The sequence below is a fragment of the Beta vulgaris genome, chromosome 1 (genome assembly GCF_026745355.1).
Source record: "Beta vulgaris subsp. vulgaris cultivar EL10 chromosome 1, EL10.2, whole genome shotgun sequence".
Lineage (NCBI taxonomy): Eukaryota > Viridiplantae > Streptophyta > Magnoliopsida > Caryophyllales > Amaranthaceae > Beta > Beta vulgaris.
Window position 1 is genome coordinate 37,003,354 of NC_079202.1, and position 19,689 is coordinate 37,023,042.

General features: G+C 34.2%; 1 protein-coding gene across 14 annotated transcripts; it reads left to right on the forward strand.

Annotated features, from left to right (window-relative positions):
• The first annotated feature begins 4,993 nt into the window (after positions 1-4,993).
• Positions 4,994-10,057, forward strand: LOC104895780 (uncharacterized). Of its 14 annotated transcripts, none has more exons than XR_002039814.3 (8): positions 4,994-5,248; positions 5,387-5,487; positions 7,104-7,149; positions 7,896-7,995; positions 8,325-8,373; positions 8,657-8,718; positions 9,514-9,550; positions 9,641-10,057. XR_002039814.3 is itself a non-coding variant. In XM_048643982.2 (8 exons), exons 2-7 carry the CDS (start codon positions 6,355-6,357, stop codon positions 9,525-9,527), a joined length of 345 nt encoding a protein of 114 aa, XP_048499939.1. In that variant the 5' UTR covers positions 4,994-5,248; positions 5,387-6,354; the 3' UTR covers positions 9,528-9,550; positions 9,641-10,057. The 14 variants fall into 14 exon arrangements, 7 of the variants coding, with proteins under 7 accessions (XP_048499939.1, XP_048499936.1, XP_048499943.1 ...); XR_007274032.2 differs by having other exon boundaries at positions 5,397-5,487; XR_007274033.2 differs by having other exon boundaries at positions 4,994-5,199.
• Positions 10,058-19,689: the final 9,632 nt, after the last annotated feature.

Below are 19,689 nucleotides of genomic sequence, written 5' to 3' on the forward strand. Positions count from 1 at the left end.
AGTCCCCGTTACAAGAGTTCACTCAAACCATTTAACCCCAAACTCAAATACAAACCTTATGCAATAACCTTTTGTAACGGTATTCCTTAAGCCAAACCTTATGCAATGACATAAGTCAAACACTATGGAAAGACACTAATAAGACAACTTAAAATGAATACATAAGCATTTATTTATACTATTCTCAAGATTTGAGCACCACCTTCACTTATTTCTCCACTAACCCATAATTAGTTAGTTGGGAGATACTTGGGAAGAATCAGTCAAAGACTTGGGCATAATTTATGTTACGTTTATAATAAATCAGTTAGAGTAAAAATAGGAAAGAAAAAGAAAATAAATACTTGGAGAAAAAGCATAGTTTTATCAAAATATAATCCAAGAGATATTTTTCCAAAACTCACTTTTATTTATTTTCTTATGCAAAAATATTTTACTGAAAACTTTTTTCATAAACCTGACATAAGTACATGAATTCTTGTGTGTTAATGATATGATATATTTAACCTTCCATGATATGTTCTATGTTAATGTAATATGCATATCTCAAACACACATGTTAGTTAGATAATCATAATTTGTTTATAATCATCAAAACACTACATGCATCAACAATGCTTATGATGGAGTTTCTATGATCAAAGTATGAGTTTTTAAGGGTTTTTAATAACTAGTATAGTAGTACAATACTAGTCGCTATTAATAATTGAAGTTTTAAGGACGGGAAAGATTTTTAAACACTTTTAAAGAGGTTTAAAGGTTTTTTAATATTGCTGGAAATCTTTAGAGTATTGATTTGTGATTATGTTGATTATTGTTAGGAGGAGAATAATCTCTAGGTGACTTTTAAGCTTGTTAAAGTGGTCTCGAACTTTGTGTACACAGGGTACATACATACCTATGCGTGGGTTAAATTAGTATCATGTCATAAGGATGGGATATATGTTGTATCATGTATAGGGAACTATTTTTACTTCATATATAATTTATATTCAATTGGATTTGTAACTTTTATGCCATTGTGTGAAGCATGTTGATTATGATGATTATATTATGTTTGTATGGATGATTAATGCAAGCATAGAGGATTTGAGAACTTTATTTTATTAATTCACATGATTGATTAATAATTATGTTGGTACTAGATCACGGATTGAATCATGTTGTTGTCTTTGGATTATTTAATTGATTTATGAGGATCAAGGGTCTTATTTGGTAAGTTGGTTATTCACCAATGAAAGGTTGGTTGGTAATAATTTGTTGTTGACTTGGTTCAACAAATAAATAAATGTTATGGATTTTATATTGGAATCAATCTTGGGTTGTTAAGTTGATGATCACCTTATCTAATCCTAAGATGAAAATGGAAGTTTATGATTCTTTGATGATTATATTATTTGTCTTACTTGTGTGTTATACCAAGTAAATAAATTATTAAGGGAAATTCCCATTGGTAACCTCGTACTTTTGCTGATTCTCACTGGTAACCTCGAATTTTTTAAAATCTCATTGGTAATCCTGTACAATATAAACATTCTCAACCATGACTTTGATGAGGAATATTCCATTAAAAAAGGGAATATTCCGTTAGATTAACCATTTAAACCACAATTAATCACCATAATTAAACCCTAAACTCAATATAGGCAAATTGGATCTTTTGTGCAAATTCCGACCTCGAAACCAACCCTAATAAGGGCAAAACTGCCCCTATAATATTTGAATACCACTTTTAAAATTTTGTTTACATCATTTCGTTTTTTCACACAAATCGAGGCACTTTCGGTAAGCAAATCGGATCGTTTTTGTAAATTTCGACCTCGAAAACGACCCTAATAAGGGCAAAATTGACCCCTAAAATATTTGAATACCATTTTTTAATTTTTTTTTTCATCATTTCGTTTTTGCATGCAAATCGAGGTACTTTCGGTAAGTAAATACAGGCAAAACATACCCCTAAAATATTTTAATATCAATTTTTAACAATTTATTTTGTTTTTAACTAACGAATAATTTTTAAAATTTGCATGTATTTGCATATCGAAAGTACCTCGATTTGCGTGCAAAAACAAAATGATGTAAAAAAATTTAAAAAGTGGTATTCAAATATTTTAGGGGTCAGTTATGCCCTTGTTTGGGTCGGTTTCGAGGTTGAAATTTGCAAAAAAATAAAGATCCGATTTTCGTGTATTTACATACCGTAAGTACCTCGATTTGCGTGCAAAAACGAAATGATGAAAAAAATTTAAAAAGTGGTGTTCAAATATTTCAGGGGTCAGTTTTACCCGTGATAAAATCGGTTTCAAGGTTGGGATCTGCAAACAACGATCCGATTTTCCTGTATATTACATACCGAAAGTACCTTGATTTACGTGCAAAAACGAAATGATGAAATTTTTTTTTAAAAAGTGGTATTTAAATATTTTAGGGGTCAATTTTACCCTTTATAGGGTCGGTTTCGAGGCCAGAATTTGCAAAAATGATCGGATTTTCCTGTATTTACATACCGAACGTACCTCGATTTGTGTGCAGATACGAAATGATGAAAAAATTAAATAAAAAGTGGTATTCAAATATTTTACGGGTCAATTTTGCCCTAAATAGGGCCGGTTTCGAGTTCAGAATTTGCAAAAAACGATCTGATTTGCCTATATTGAGTTTAGGGTTTAATTATGATGATTAATTATGGTTTAAGGGGTTAATCTAACGGAATATTCCCTTTTTAATGGAATATTCCTCATCAGAGTCATGGTTGAGAATGTCTATATTGTACAGGTTACCAATGACATTTAAGAAAATTCGAGGTTACCAGTGAGAATCAGCAAAAGTACGAGGTTATCAATGGAAATTCCCCTAAAAATTAACACATCAAATAAGATAAGATAAAAAAATCCAGAATAGGGTCTGATAAATTCAGGAAAAAAATCCAGATTAGATCAGATCAAATAAGGAAAATTATAACAATGAAAACAACTACAATGAGATAAATTCAGATCACAACAAAAATCTAAGAACAGATTAGATCAAATAAGAATAATTCTAAAAACGATCAGGTCAGAAAAAAAAAATCTATAGTAGATCAGGAAATTTCAAATTTCAAATTAGATCAGAATAGTTCAGACAAAATGAACTCACCATTAGTTGTTCATACAATGAAATAACAAAAAAAATAAAAGTACAAAAGCGGCGCCGTTTAAATGTGCATGCAGCGATTTGAATAAAAAATTCCTGCGATCTTACCATTCTAATATATTAATCGATTCAAATTAGAGGTGATCAAAGTGAGCCCGGCCTACCCACAAAAAAGTGCAGGTTTGGGAACTATTTTTCGGCCCGACCCGATTTTTTTGAAAAAAAAGTGGGTTTGGAAAATGCAAAAATGACGTTTTTAGTTAAAATTTTGGCCTGGTCCGATTTTGGCCCGAAAAGCCCGCTATTTTGACCCGATCAATATATTAGTGATTGTGTATTGTTAGTAAATCACTACTTGTTTGAATTGGTAGTGTATTATAAAATTTTGTAAATCACAAACTTTGCATTATGAACCAATCTTTGAGCCAACACCGGGACCCCCACAATCGACTCATTGATCCTAGACAGCAAAGGGTGGGACCCAAACAGCCTTTCCTCCTCTAACCGTGCTTCCTCGTACGTTTCTTCCCCAATCCTGTTTCTTACGCAGATATACCCTAGACCGATACTGGTATCATCATTTGTGCTGGTGTTTTGAGATTAGCTGCTCTCTTCCATGACTTTGTATCAGTAATCAATTTTAGCTTTGTGAGAATTATGGTCTCATCAAATTGAATGTTACTCTAATAGTTATGAGTTATGCTTGTGAAGAGTGTGAAGTTAGCTTAAAGTTGTAGCAACTAGCAAGACTCAAGAATATTTCATAGCTAATATGACATTCCTTCATCTGTTACTCTCACAGGACTAGTGAATTTCATCTGTGTTTTGTAGAGCTCATTCATGTTTCACTTTGTTTCTTTCCACAAGTTTTGGTACATGTACCTCTGTGCTATGTATTTTTGAGTGAATTGTATAATATAAACTACTACTCCCTCTGTTTTATTTTAATCTACACACTTTGACATATTAGACTATTCACAAATTGCACTTTGACCCTCGTTTGTGATTTATACATTAATAAAAACATAGTCATGTGGGATCTTGTTAGATTCATCTTAGAATGTATTTTATTAATATGTACCTTTTATAATTTTTACAAATACAAAACTAAAGATATATGTCCTCAAAGTTTTGCATTGGCATGCGTAAAAAGTGTAAGCGTGTAGAATAAAATGAAACGGAGGGAGTACTTCGTAGGAAGGTTCAAAGGACATTGCAAATAAAATTTTAAAGGATACAATAAAGCGTAGCGTAAGTAAAGAGTATATATGGAGGATGATAGAAATACATAGGTACATTATTTTGATAGAAATAAAGTAACCATGTTATTGTAATTAACATTTTAATTAAATAGTATGTTATCTTTATCTTTTATAATCTCTACAGCTACTTTACCAAACACTTATATTTTAAATAACTACTTTCACAGCTAAATGCTGACAGCTATTAGCAGACAGCTAACAGCTACCCCAATAGCTAACAGCTACCCCAACAGCTAACAGCTACTACAACAACTACTTTTGCCGAACATGCCCGAAATATATGATTTATAACTTGTATACCTTAATTAATTTTTTTTTAAATAGCATTTGAAACTAATTTTATTATACTCCATAAGTATTTGTATCATTGTTCCATAACACAAATTATATTTCAAACTTATCTCTATTATATAAGTCAAGGGATGAGGTGTGGTGTCCTCTTTTGAAGTGGCTAAAATACCATCTAATATTGATCTAAAATAATGTTTTTCTTTTATAAAATATTGAAAATGAGAATCAATAATACTTGCCATATAAAATATTCAATAATATATGAGATCTTTTTAATAACGTCTATTTTTAAAGGGAAATATAAAAAAAGAAAAAAAAAAGAAAAGAGGGTCAGAATCTCAAACCCTTTTATCTTTTAACCCTAAAACCCCGAATTCCCAATCTCCACCTCAATTCACCTGCGCCACCACCAGGATTCACCCCCCATCTCCACCGCAATTCACCTTCGATCCCCACCTCTAATCACCCCCCATCTCCACCTCTTACATAGCCGTGACCATCTTCATCAAGCAAAGTATGTTTCTTACCATGCTTCATTCAGATCCCCTTTGAAGCACAACCTGGTAAAAATTAATAGAATTTGTAATCAACATATTTCATAATAATAATATCGAAAATTCAAATAAAATCGCGAAACACAACAAAATATTTGACATTGATATAGATGCATTTTGTTTCTCTATTTTAACTTCAGAGTTTAGTTCTTTGCAGTTTCTGGAGTGTGGCAGTTGCTGACAAGTAAGCCAATTTGCTTTCACTATCAGAATGTCGGAGGCAAGTGAGCAGGAATCGGTGGAGCAAGGTTTGATTTGTGTCCTAATGCCCTGTTTGGATTTAAGAATTTCATCTGAAATTCTGGACTTGGTGCAAATCCGCTATTTAAATGATAAAGAATTTAGAACCTGGAATTACACCAGGCTACTTTCACTCCACCTTTACTTCTATCTTTTATTACACGTGTTGCAGTAGCTTAAGTCTCGTTATCTTTCACTTCTATCCTTTCTCTCTCCTGTGATGCTCCTCATTCATCTCCCATTCCACCATAATCATCAAATAGATGCAAGATTTTAATCACTGTTTAACATGCCTTATTATTCTTCTGGCATCATCACTTGTTGCGTGGTAATGCATATTATACTACTTCTATCCTTGCACCAGTAAAATGTCAGCTAACCACCCGATAGGCGATATCACCCTGCATTGTTTAGTACTGTCAACTTTGTGGTGTCAGAAAGGTTTTTCGTAAAGGGATATTGTTTTGTTTTCTAACAGAATAAAGTTTCTTGTAATTCATCTTTTTGGATGATCTATAAATATTTCAGTCACCAGTTTATCGACATAACAATACTATGCATTCTGCACAAGTTCCTCACTCTAACTCTGTTTGTCATCATGCCTTGATTACTTTCTTTGTTTCTTATACATAGTAATCACAACAATAATTATAGACTTGCAGCTTGCAGTTCTTAGCTACGAGGACAGCAAAAGCTCATAAATTCTGCACTATCATATAAGATTGCAGTTACATTTTTTATCAAGTCGATATTACAATATCTCATATACAGAACCCGAAAATTACCAATCTCGGGATGCAAACTCAGATTTGAAAAAAAAGTAATTGAACCCGTTCTAGTCTTTCCTAAGACTCAGCAGGTAGCATCACAAATTTATGCTTAACAAAAGGTCAGAAGAGGGCATCAGAGGAAGAGCTGAAGCAGAAAACATGAGTCTAACATACACCAGGTCAAATCAGAAAATGTCAAGTATTTTCTTAAACTATTTTGACATGGTGCAACTGCAAAGGCAGTTGAAGCTGCTATTTAGAAAAACAATAGGGAAATGTTAATAGAGTTGTTCTCTTCAGGCAATTCAAAAAGCATATAGATCACTCCGAGCTAAAAGCCAGATTCTCGTCTTTGACTGGCAAATAATTGATTTTTTTTATTGCTGCATTATAATTACATATGGCAAGGTTCTATAGTCCAATGACATTTCCCTACAGAAATATATATTAGGATGAAAATCAATTCAGCAACTGTCTTTATAGTACATTCACCAACTCATTATTATGTCAATTAATGCAATTACATCTTTTCAAAAATTAGCAAGACAACCAAATAGTCAGCTATCACGCAAACCCTTAATCAAGAAAATCTAGTTTCTGAAGTTCTGAGAGATTAATCAAGAACTAACAGCAAAGGAATCTATGTTGCTTGAAAAGCAAGCATGACAAAGAAATTCCATAGTTTCACATAGAAGACCATTACTTAGCGTCCTAGTGCTCAAACCAAACTCAAACAAACCTAACTAGCTAGTGCTCATGTCCAAGCTGTAAGTTTCTTTCCTTTCAGTGGATTCAACATTCCCTTTTATGTTCATTAAGCATTGAACTAAGGTAATTCATACTTTACATTTCAGGTCACACTGGGCATTTTACGGACGCTGTTTATATAGTTGCAGCCAGGTAATATATTAATGAATTTGCCTATCAGGGAGACTTTTTCACTCCCTTGTCATCTTCTTGAAATCATTAGGCGCTGCTGAAATGATGCGTATTTGCTTGAGATGAAAGTTGGAACTTTCTTTTAGTATGTAGCTGCAACTGTAAATAATCTTGGCAGATGTGAATTATGGAAAGAGGAGAAAGATAATTGTCTGTTTCTAGGACTTGTTTAGTGCAGTGTAGTGCTATTGGAATTAAAAATTATAGTTACATTGAACTACAGGTTTCTTATATTAATGACATCTCATAAATATAGTGAGTTGCTTATCTAGGGTACTACTAAAGTGCAATGTCTTGTTATTAGGGAAAAGTAATTCCAGAAGTGGCTAGTATTCTAAATTAGCCATGTAATTCCAGAAGTGTCTAGTTATTTGGAGCAAATTAAAAGCTGCCCCCCTATGAACTAACCTGTAGACCAATATTTTAGCACCTTCAAATTTTGTTCAAAGAGTCGTATTTTTTCATTGGCCCTATTTTGGTCAATGTAGTAGTAGTATACATGAATTGAAACATCATCTAATTAAAATCACTTTGTTATAACAAGCCATATGCATAAGGTTTAAGCCATATTGGCCATTTATCTCCATGAACTTAGGTTAGATTTAAATCATAAATATTTATGAAAATATAGGCATAATTTAATTGTTCTCATTTTTGTTGTTGGTGTCTGGAGTTCGCTTTTCTGATTGGCGCAATCATGACTGCAGGTCTGGTTTCATGTCAATGAACAATTGCCTGTTGGATCACAGAAGTCATTACCTGATCAAGCACCTTATATGTGTGAAACAGCTTTAGACGTCTCTGAAGGTACTCAGCACTCACTTGAGATGTGCTCAAAGATTGGTGTTGACTAGATGTCTATGTACTCTAACCTGTATTATACCTGCTGCCTCTATTCTACCTACAACAGCGACCTCTCATTTAGGTAGCTTATATTTTTTATTCCCTTGAGGCATGTAATCCCATTTATCTTGATTTAAGGGAATACCATAATAGGCCTTTCAGTAGGTTCAAGCAGGAGTTTGAAGTGGATGGTCTCTGCTATTCTTTTAAACAAATGTGCTACATCTTGTATTTTGGTAGCTTTGCCACTTGATTTTCATTAAAGAATTTCGCATTTTATGTCTTATATTAAGGGGTCAGCAGGGATGAGGAGACACTTCAGCCAACCGTCTATTTGAACAAGTAAGATTCTTTCTTTAAGGATGAGGATGTTATCTTCTGGTCATCTCAGGCACATGTTTTATCCTAAAGGAGAAATCACAGTAGATTTTGGATCTTGTTGTGTTTGCATGCTTGTAAACTATGTTTGTATGCTTGTTTGTGCTGCAGCTTCATACATGTATCAAATTTCTGTTAAATGAGAGTTTCTTTTTATAGTGCAACTTTCATAATCGGTGTTTTTTCGTATTTTAAGTTTAACTCATCGCTGATGGCAGATCCTAAGCCAGGTCATTTCATCTTCCAGGTTGCCCGAAAAATTTCCTGAAGGAGCTCGAATATTTGTTGTTGATCCAATGTTGGCAACAGGTCTGATATTTTCAATGAGAATTTCTTTTCCAAGACCTAGAATTATCAAAAGATGATGCATGTCACAATAGTTTATTATCTCAATGTTTATATAGCAATCATGCTTTGAGAGAGATGTTTAGATCTCCAGACTACTGACCTCGCTGTGATCACAAAATATGTTGTTTACCCCCCCTGAAATAGTTTCGTGATTGTATCTTTAAAATATGTAATACTACTTTTCTTTTTTAATTATTGCTTGTGTTCTTTCAGCACTACCCATCCTCTGCACCTGCAATTTTAACTTGAATCATCTCTTTGTTTTTCCTTTTCTTTCTTCTTTTTGTGGTGCGAGCAATTCTCTAATTTTTCAATATAAGTGAGTTGGGGGTAGCTAAAAATGGATGGAAATGAAGCAGTTTTGTATACAACCATTAATGCAATTCAAGCTTTAGGTAGAGGTTTTTATGTTAATTTTGATACAAGGTTGTTGTACTGCAAAGGGGTTTTTAGGTCTAGGATACTACAAATTGATGAAGAACCCACTTGGGATTTCGACTTGTCTAACAATTTGATTAGTTTCTTGGCTTGAAGACCTGTTACTCGTGCCCCTAGCCAGCAGGGGTAGCAGGTCTGAATTTTTTTTTATAAGAAAAGTTTTTAGGTCTAGGATACTACAAATGCTCGTATGACGTCTTCTACGCGTTAAATACGGAGCATTTGGGGCCTAAACAACCGGAGCATTTGAGGTTTTTTCTACTAGTGTGTGGATTTATAAGGTGACTTCAATGATTTGATTGCTTTGGTTTTTTGTAGGTGTTTTGTTCTAACAGGAATATTGGCATTTAACATGGTAAATTATCAATTAACCTCATTACAATGGGTATCTATTTTATGCATCCATTTTGATACTAAAATATTTTTATGTTTTTCCTATTTGTAGATTTTTTGGAAGATGTATAGCAGTTTGGAAGATGTATAATAGTTGCAGCTTTTGGAGATCTTTTATGCACAGAGTTTTGGGAACACATATTGCCAGACATGATGCATTGACTATCTGGCTTAAATTACGATTCAGTTAGGCTTAGATTTTGCTATTGTCACAGTTGGTCAGGCTTAGTTTTTTGTAAGCAGGGGTCGCTCGCACATGAAAAGGCCTATCCATTGTGAACCCTTCCTATAAGGTGTCACCTGAGAAAGGCGTTGATGCATATTAGCTTTCTTGCCAGGACTGGTTATGTTAAAACCTTTTAGGTTATTATGTTTGGGGGATGGGAATTATTGTTGGCCATCTGTGGATAATATTTTGAATTGTGTACAGTTGTCACGATCATATAAATAAATATATCTTTCTTGAATAGATTTATAATTTCTTTATTTTATTTATCTTAATTTTCTGTATTATTATGCAAAATAAATAAATAATATTAAAAAGTACATTTCATTATTAAAAGTCATTATATGATTCAGTGCATCTAAAAACCTACTTTATAAAATTTGACAGTTGCATCTAAATATAATTAGGAGCAACATGTATTAATGTCCTTAAATATGTTTAAAACCTACGAATGTAATTGCCTCTAAATATATTTAGATGTAACAGAAGTGGTTGCCTTAATTAATAATCTGCGGCAAAATTTATAGTTGCATCTAAAAGTTAGAGGCAACATATAATTAGTGACTGGCTTATGGCCGCCTCTAAATGTGAGTGGCATTAGCAGCACTTCAAGTTTTGTGCCTCAAAAAGGTAGCATTAGGGGCAACCAACAATTAGCAACAGGCATATGGTTGCCTCTAAACATAAGTGTCTTCAATGACACCATAACATGTCTGCCTCTAAAAGGTGGCATTAGGGGCAACCACCAATTGGCGACAGGCATATGGTTGCCTCTAAACATAAGTGTCTTCAACGACACCATAACATGTCTGCCTCTAAAAGATGGCATTAGGGGCAACCACCAATTAGCGACGGACTAATTAGAGGCAGCGATAAAATTGCTTCTAAACACCTTTAGAGGCTACAAACATACATTTAGATGCAAATTTTGATTGCCTCTATATGTAACTTTTGTTGTAGTGTCAGGGCATTGGATTCTCACCAATGTTTGCGTTACTCAAGCCGACATTCTCGCTTCCGCTTCGTCCGGCACGACTCTCGCCGATGCTTCACCCTAACACGGAACGCTAGTCGCATAACTTCTTAAAAATTCTGTAAAGCTTTCGCATAATTTCCTTCGGATTAAGCTAACATCTATTACGGTCGTTATTCGGCTAAGATCTTTTTTTAACAAAAAGAATAGAATGCTCCTTCCTTCTGAACTGAGAATTTCTGAGAAGTATCCTTATTTTCATTCAAATGGAAGTATTGATCCAGATCAATAAAATTTTCAAGTTTTCGTAATTGCATAATCCAAAATTGAAACTTATGTATGTAATCCAAAATGTTCATGTTTTCGTAATTTCATATATATATTTTTTCAGCGGAATTTTGGGCGGAAACGAGGAGGCGGCAGAATTGTGGACGAAAGCGAGAGGAAGAGAGAGGAAGCGAGAGGAACACAGAGGAAGCGAGAGGAGAGAGAAGATGAGGGGAGGCGTGATACAGGTAAAAGGAGAGATAGAAGATGAGGGGAGGAGTGATATTATGAGAAGAGGAGTGAAATCCTAACTTAACAAGGAAACCCTAGAGGAATCTTTTTATAATTAATTTTGTAAGCCTATTGCTGCATTTTTTTTATAAGAACCGCAGCAATAGATTCATATAAATTGCAGTAATATGTTTGGTCAAATAGTCAAAAAATTTCAAAAAATTTCCGTTTAAACCATATTGCTACGGTTTTCAGCCGAAATCGAAGCAATATGGTTATTTTATATTTTTCTTTTTATTTTTACGTGACATATTGTTGCGTATGTGTAAGACCGCAACAATATCACCGCAGCAATAAGCAATTATTCTACTAGTGATGTGTCTTATTTTTTTTTACTGCTTGAGATTACCCATGCTAATATGATTACATAAACATTGACGAGTTGATAATGTTATTAAGATAGGCTACCAAGAGTTTGAAGTCTTCAGTAACTGTAGACATATATAGTTTTGTTTTTGGCCATGAAGCGACCTAGTTGTCTTAAGAATGTTTTCATACACTCAAATATTTTAGTAGTTGTTATGTATAAGGCCTAATATTTGGCCATGATATATGATGTGACTATTATGTTTCGAACTAGTTATACTTACATGCTTTTTGAATTATTTGGTACTTACACCACTATTTTATAAATGTTAGTTGAGCTTTATCCTCAAACACCCTTATATCTAGCAGGATGACATAAAGAAGGAGAAGGGGTAAAAGTTCTATGGTTAGTAGGCTAGTAAAGGTAACTGAAAATGTCACTAAGGTGATAGATAATCAAGAAACCAAACAAAGTGAGACTGATAGTTTTGGTGAGGTCTTTCAGAGGGTAGTAGCTGTCAAACCTCTTATTTACCCCTGGGAAAGAGGACTCAGCTAGCTTAGAAAACTAGATACGAGAATTCGATAAGCTTTTTGATGCCATAGTGTGTCTTGAAAACCTTAGAGTTAATAATGTTGTTTATTATTTGAGAGATGAGGCAAACCTATGGTCGAAACAAAGGAAAGATGATATTTTAGAGGATCGGGACTTTGGGTGGAACGAGTTTAAAGATGTCTTGAAGACTAAGTATTATCCTTTGTACTTAAGAAAGCAAAAGGCTATGGAGTTCACCAATCTGAGGATGGGGACTATGTCTGTTAATGAGTATTATAGCAAATTTTTGGAGTTAATGAGGTTTCCACCTAAGATAGTACCATCCGAGACTTTGAAGGCACAAAGGTTTGAGCAAGGGTTAACCTTAACTCTCCAAAGTAAGGTCGGAGGTGTAACTTTTGAGACTCTTGAAAAAATTTCTGGTAGAGCTGCTCATTTATCTCTATTATATAAGCTAAGAGGGGAGTTATGATGTCCCCTTTTGAAAATACTTATATACCTTAATCTCACAAAAAAATAATAAAGAAAAGATTTTCTTAATTCTTTCCTCATTTACAAATATGGGTAATAAAGAAAGTGATAGAGTGTAGATCTATTCCTGGGACTCCAACCATCAGCTTAAGCTTTTGGTTGAGTTGGTCCCTTGACATGGTATCGGAGCCAGCGTGGCATAAAGGTCACGGGTTCAAATCTCATCCACCCCTCCTTTCTCAGTGGAATATTTAACGCCAGGTATGAAGGAGGCCTGTGCTGCATCCACACTTCAAGCCCAAAGGGCTCTTGCGTGAGGGGGCATGAAAGAGTGTAGATCTATTCCTGGGACTCCAACCATCAGCTTAAGCTTTTGGTTGAGTTGGTCCCTTGACAGAAAGTTTTACATTACTAAAAAGAATACATAAAAATGTATAAAAGGAAAATCACAAGTGAAAAATATAAATTGATGACTAAATCAATTTTCAAACAATTATAAATACAAAGATTCACAGAGATTCTTACTATCTAAACTCTCAGTTGCAATAACGATTTCAAATAACATGCATTAACAATCCATAAAATAATTAAGAAACTTAATTAGAAAATATTCATTTTTTAGGGATCACAATTAGTTGGGATGATAAATAATTAAATATATAAACATATATCATCAGATAATATCAACTTCTAAATTTTTATTTATTGAAGCACTACTCACCATAGTATGCCTAAAAATCTCTATTACCCAGTGAAGTTAAATTGAATTACTACTCATAAAATACGCCTATAGAATGTATGTATCTTTAACTAAATAAATAACATAATCTACATCATTGTTTAAAAGCATAGTTGTTGAATATTCTAGCAAATACAAGCTAACATATCCTACATCGACTTAGTCTTTTATGGAAAACATTACTCTTTACACTAGAAATGATAATCAAAAATCATAATGCTCATCAATAATCATAAATATTATTCTTATGTCAATTTTCTAACACTTTTTAATGTTACTATTAATATTAATATACTGTTGTACGCATTCACATGCATATATTGCTAGTATGAGATTAAAGGAAGAGAGCTTGAAGGGACATCCTTTGGGGAAAAAAGGTATAACAACAATGGGAACCAACAAACAATTTTGAGATAAGAAACTTAAGTCCAATGGTGGATTAAACCAAATTGAGAAAGATAATAGGTATCCTAGTCGGAAGCCTAATAAGAACCAAGGGAATGGAAAGAAAGCTGAGAGAACCACCCTGGAAAGGATTGTCAGGGCAACTTGGTGACATGCCATTATTGTAAAAAATTGGGGCACATGAATTATGAGTGCTATAGAAAAGTTGGTGGAGAACCTACAGTCAAACCTGGCCCGAGTGGTAAGGCCCCTGAGAATGATCAACAGAAGTTAGCTTCTTCCAATGTTGGTGTTAAACCATGGATAGGGTATTAATGTAAAGGCAGTGTTCTCGTCATGAATCGTCGTGAGGATGAGAATATTTTCGAGGTAGTAATTGGAATCTTTTTCATTAATTCCCTGTCAATCAAAGTGTTATTAGATTCAGGAGCATCTCATTCATTTATTTCTAGCACTTTAGTAGAAATAATCTAGTTAAGAAGTCCAATGTCTATTTCATTAGAAATTGCATTACCACCAGGAGTGATGTTTAATTGTACTAGGTTGCATCGTCAAGTACCTTTAGTAATAGTTGGGGAGAACTTTCCATCTAACTTAGTTGAGTTTGACTTGTTACACCTCGATGTAGTTTTGGGGATGGATTAGTTGGGAAGATTCAAGGCTCAGATTGATTGTGAGGCCCATAAGTTGTCCTTAGTCGGCCCTAAGAAAGAAAGGGTGACTTATAGAAAGCTTGGGAAGGAAAATGGAGTGACGATAGTATTTGAGATGAGAATTCAATCTTATACGAAGAACGGGTGTCTGTTATTCATATGTGGAGTTTAGAGGATTGAAAAGGAAGGTGAGAATAGGGAGGTCCCGGTCATATATGAGTTTCCTTATGTGTTTCCTGAAGAGATACCGGGTGTGCCACCTGTTAGGGATCTTGAGTTCAACATAGACTTAATGCCAGGAACCGGACCTATTTCAAAGGCTCCGTATAGAATGGCTCCAGTTGAGATGAAAGAGTTAAAAGTTCAGTTGGAGGAATTGTTGTAAAAAGGGTGTATATGACCTACTTCGTCTCCTTGGGGTGCACCTCTATTGTTCGTGAAAAAGAAAAATGGTAGATTGAGGTTGTGCATTGATTACTGGGAGTTGAACAATGTGACGATCAAGAATAAGTATCCGCTTCCGAGAATAGATGATTTATTTGATCAGTTGAAACGATCAGGGAAATCTCGAAGATAGATTTGAGGTCAGGTTATCAACAATTGAGGGTTGCTGAGGATGATATTCCTAAGACTGTGTTTAGGACGCATTATGGTCACGGTGAGTATACGGTGACGTCATTTGGTCTGACAAGCGGACCTGCAATGTTCATGGATTTGATGTAAAGAATTTTTAGGCCATACTTTGATAAATATGAGGTTGTATTTATAGATGATATTTTCATATATTCCAAGGATAAGTTTAGTCATGTGTTGCATTTAAGGAAAGTTTTGTCCACCCTCAGAGAGAATAAGTTGTACGCCAAGCTCTCCAAGTGTGAGTTTTTGATTGGATAAGGTTGCATTTTTACGACATGTTATATCAAAGGAAGGAGTTTCGGTGAATCCAGCTAAGATTCAAGCAGTGCGTGAGTGACTAACCCTGAAAAAATGTAAGTTTGTCTGGACTTCATATTGTGAGGAAGCTTTATCGATTTTGAAGGAAAGGTTGACTACAACAATTATTTTAGGCTCTAACTGCTGAAACTCAGCAATATGATGTTTATAATGATGCTTCGATATTTGGGTTAGGGTGTGTGTAGATGTAGAGCCCGAAGGTCATCGATTACGCTTCTAGGCAGCTCAAACCATATGAGGTGAATTATCCAACTCATGATCTTAAATTAGCTGAAATGGTGTTTGCTTTAAAGATATGGCAACACTACTTGTATGGGGCTACATGTAAGTTGTACACATATATAAAAGCTTAAAGTATATTGAAGGAATTGAACATGAGGCAGAGAAGGTGGTTAGAGTTGATCAAGGATTATGATATGGAGATCGAATATCATGAAGGGAAAGCTAATGTTGTTGGTGATGCATTGAGTTGAAAGTCGATTAATTCAGTTAATGCAATGGTGCTGCCCAGTCAGTTATATGTCTAGTTTCAGGACCCTCTTGGAGGTCCTAGAAGAAGGAGCTTTTGAAGAATTGTTGGGTTCTTTGTTAGTACAACCCTCAATCTATGATGAGATTAGGGAGGGTCAATCAAAGGATGAAAAGTTAGAAAATATTCGAGAGAAATACCAGGATGGTCAGGTGTTAGATTTCCAGATAGCCGATGATGGAAGTATCCGGTGTAAGGGGAAGTGGTGTATACCAAGTAATAGAGAAGAGTTGAAGCGGAAATTAATGGAAGAAGCTCGTTGCTCACCTTATTCAGTACACCTGGTTGTTGATAAGTTGTATAATGACATGAAGCAAACGTTCTAGTGGCCAAACATTAAGCGAGAGGTAGCATAGTTTGTGGCTAAGTGTTTCACATGCCAAAAGCTCAAGTTTGAGCACAAGAGGCCGCAAGGGAAGGTTCAGCCTCTGGATATTCCGAGTTGGAAATTAGTACAACTTTTCATCCGGCTATAGATGGGAAAACAGAACGAACAATTCAGACTTTAGAAGATCATGTGTTGCGATCTTGTGTTATGGAGTACAAGGGTTCGTGGGAGGATTTCTTGGATTTGATAGAATTTTCCTACAATAACAATCATCATGTAAGTATTGGTATGGCTGCGTTTGAGGCTTTATATGGTCAAAACTGTAGGAGTCCAGTCTGCTTGAATGATACTAGTGAAACCGCGACGCTTGGACTCGATCGAGTTCCTCGAAGAGACGGTGAAGTAAGTGATTCAAGAAAAGATCAAGGCAGTTCAACATCGGCAGAAGAGTTATGCTGATTTGAACCGAAGGGATAAAGAGTTTCAGGTTGGAGAGAAGGTATTGTTGAAAATATCTCCAATGAAAGGGGTGATGCAATTTGGGAAGAAGGGAAAGTTAATATGAAAGTATATCAGACCATGTGAGGTGTTAAAGAAGATCGGAAAAGTGGCATATAAGTTGGATTTGCCAAATTATTTAAGTCGAGTCTACTATGTTTCCCATATATCTCAGTTAAGGAATTATATTTCGGATGTGTCTCATGTGCTGCAACTTGAGACCATTGAATAAGATGATAAATTAACTTACGAGGAAAGACTTGTAAGAACCCTTGATAGTAAAGTTACAAGTATTTGGACTAAGGATATAAGATTAGTCAAAGTATTATGGTCAAACCATCAGACTGAGGAAGCAACATGGGAAGCGGAAGCGGATATGCGCAAGAATTATCCAGCGTTGTTCTCTGAGGTTAATTGTCGAGTTACGAGGTCGTAACACCTTTTAGGGGGGGTAGAATGCGATAGAGTTTTACGCTTTTACTATAGTTAATGCATTTTAGCTTATTTTTGAGTCGTTATATGCATTTTAGACATGAGCATTTAAGCTAGAAATTTTAATTTTGAGATTTTAATCCGTTTTTGGAAAGTGTCATGACTTTTTGTCTTATGTTTCGAGGTCGAAACTACTTTTAAGAGGGGTAGACTGTAACATCCATATTTTTTATTATTTATTTTCTATAATAAATATTTTAAGCAAAGGGTATTTTAGTATTTTCACTAGTTTTAAATTATTTTGGTGGGAACATGGCGCCAAAATTGGATTTGTTAAGCTTTCAGTGTTAAATCCTAGTCAAAAAATTTCATAAAACCAAAAAAAAAAAAAAATTGGGCCATATTTTCCTACGGGATTCTATAGTGATTGGAGGGAGTTTATTGTTTCCAATAACTTCCAAATTTATGATGGACGTTACAAATCTTGGTTTAATCAACGAATTTATGATGAAGGTTACAAACTATTTAATTTTGGGAGTTAAGTACTACTTATTCTACTCCTATAAATACCCCATACCTTAAGCCATCTATCCACACCAAACCTTTGGATAATTCTTACTCTCTTACTTCAAGGTTCTTCTTTCTCTTCTTATCTGTTCTAGCTTTATATTTCTTTTTCAAGTTCCAATTTTTTTGGAGTTAAGAAAAAAAAAAGATTTTCCATGTTTATAACTCAAAAATATTATGCTCATGATACGTTATTCATGTTTACTTTCATGATTAAGTTCACGTGATAAGTTACTTATTAGATTTTTATATTATTGGTTTGTTAGGAGATCGTTCAAGATTCAGACTAAATGGAGATACTAGTATACTCTTTGTGCAAGATCAAGGTATGTTATGTAGCTAGAACTTTTGAAATGTGGTTTTATGTGATAAAGTTGTTTATTGATTTGCTAGTTGGATTAGTTTAGAAATTTGGATAAGAATGCTTAGAATACTTTATTATTCACTCTTGGAAGTGCAAAGAAATGTTATCCTTTTTCGAAAATTAAATTATTTTTACAAGGAAATGTTGATTGATTTTATGAAATTTGAATGTTCAACAAGTTGTTTGTGAGGAAAGGAGGTTGATTGGTGAATTACAAGTCATATTATTATTATTGCCGCTTGATTAACATCAAGAGCTTCAAAGTCAACTTGTTGGCAATTATAGTTACCCCTTGATATGGCTCCGTGATGGAATGACTAGTTTGAGAGGGTGTGCATACTTAGGAAAATAGAAGGGGAGATAAGAAAAGGAATTATTTTCAAGATTATTTTTAATCCAAGTTGTTTGTAAAGAGTTTGTTCTAAAAAGGTTATTTTTGAATTATTATTCAAGTGTTTGGAAAGTATTTATTCTTAAAAGGTTATTCTTTAATTATTATTCAAGTGTTTGGAAAGAGTTTGTTCCAAAAAGGTTATTCTTGAATTATTATTAAAGTGTTGAAAATAGTTTATTCTTAAGGGGTAATTCTTGAATTATTAGTGACGGAGTTCTCGAAATAAAAAACGTTGCGAACTAAAAAATGTATTACGTATCTAGTATATTTCTTACTCAGTTTTATACTGACACGTATTTCTTTTTCCTATTTAGCTTTGCCCTCTTTATCTTTTTGGTAACCAGTTTTGTAGGTGAATTTTCGATGTGCATAGAAGCATACTAAGAAGGGGATCTTCGCCTAGATTAGCTAGGGTGTTTTATTTATATTGTGGTTTGAGATAATATTTACTTTTCTTAATAAAAAAGTATTAATATTTTTGGTTAAAGACTTCCGCTGCAAGTTATTTTGTTAGTTAGTAGTTAGTTGCCGAAAGCGTGTTAGTTACATGGTCGTTATTTATTTAAAAGCGAGTAATTTGAGAGTGTTGCAAAAAGAACCAAATTTGTCTTATTATATTTTGTCTTCATTTAGTTTTGGTGAGAGAAATGACCTCCAAATTAACCTACTTGATATACATAGAGCTAACGTTGATTCTACAACTACCTGGTAGTTTAGAGGGAATGACCTCCAAAATAAAAAGAAGAAATAGAATAAATGGAAAGAAAAGACATGGACATACTTTTTTCTGATGGTGGCTGATGATAGAAACCAGTGAAGAAATAGGCATAGTCAAACATTCTTCATTCAGGTAGTGGTGTCAAAACAGGTTCTCAAACAAGTTCTGCGTATACCCACGGAGAACAAGGTCAGACCCGGATAGGTCAGGATTCTGATTGTCAGTGCCCCAGGTCTGATTGTCGAACACATTTGAATCATTTGATTCCCATGTGTCCGACGGGTCTGAGCGTTCCATTTACAAATCGATCCATTCCCGGATATGATCACCTATTTACATTTTTTTTCCCGAGTTTGCGCAGGTCGTATTTAGATTTGATTTATGGTTGCGTTAAGTCAAATGTACTCGGGTTGAATTAGTAATGACCTTA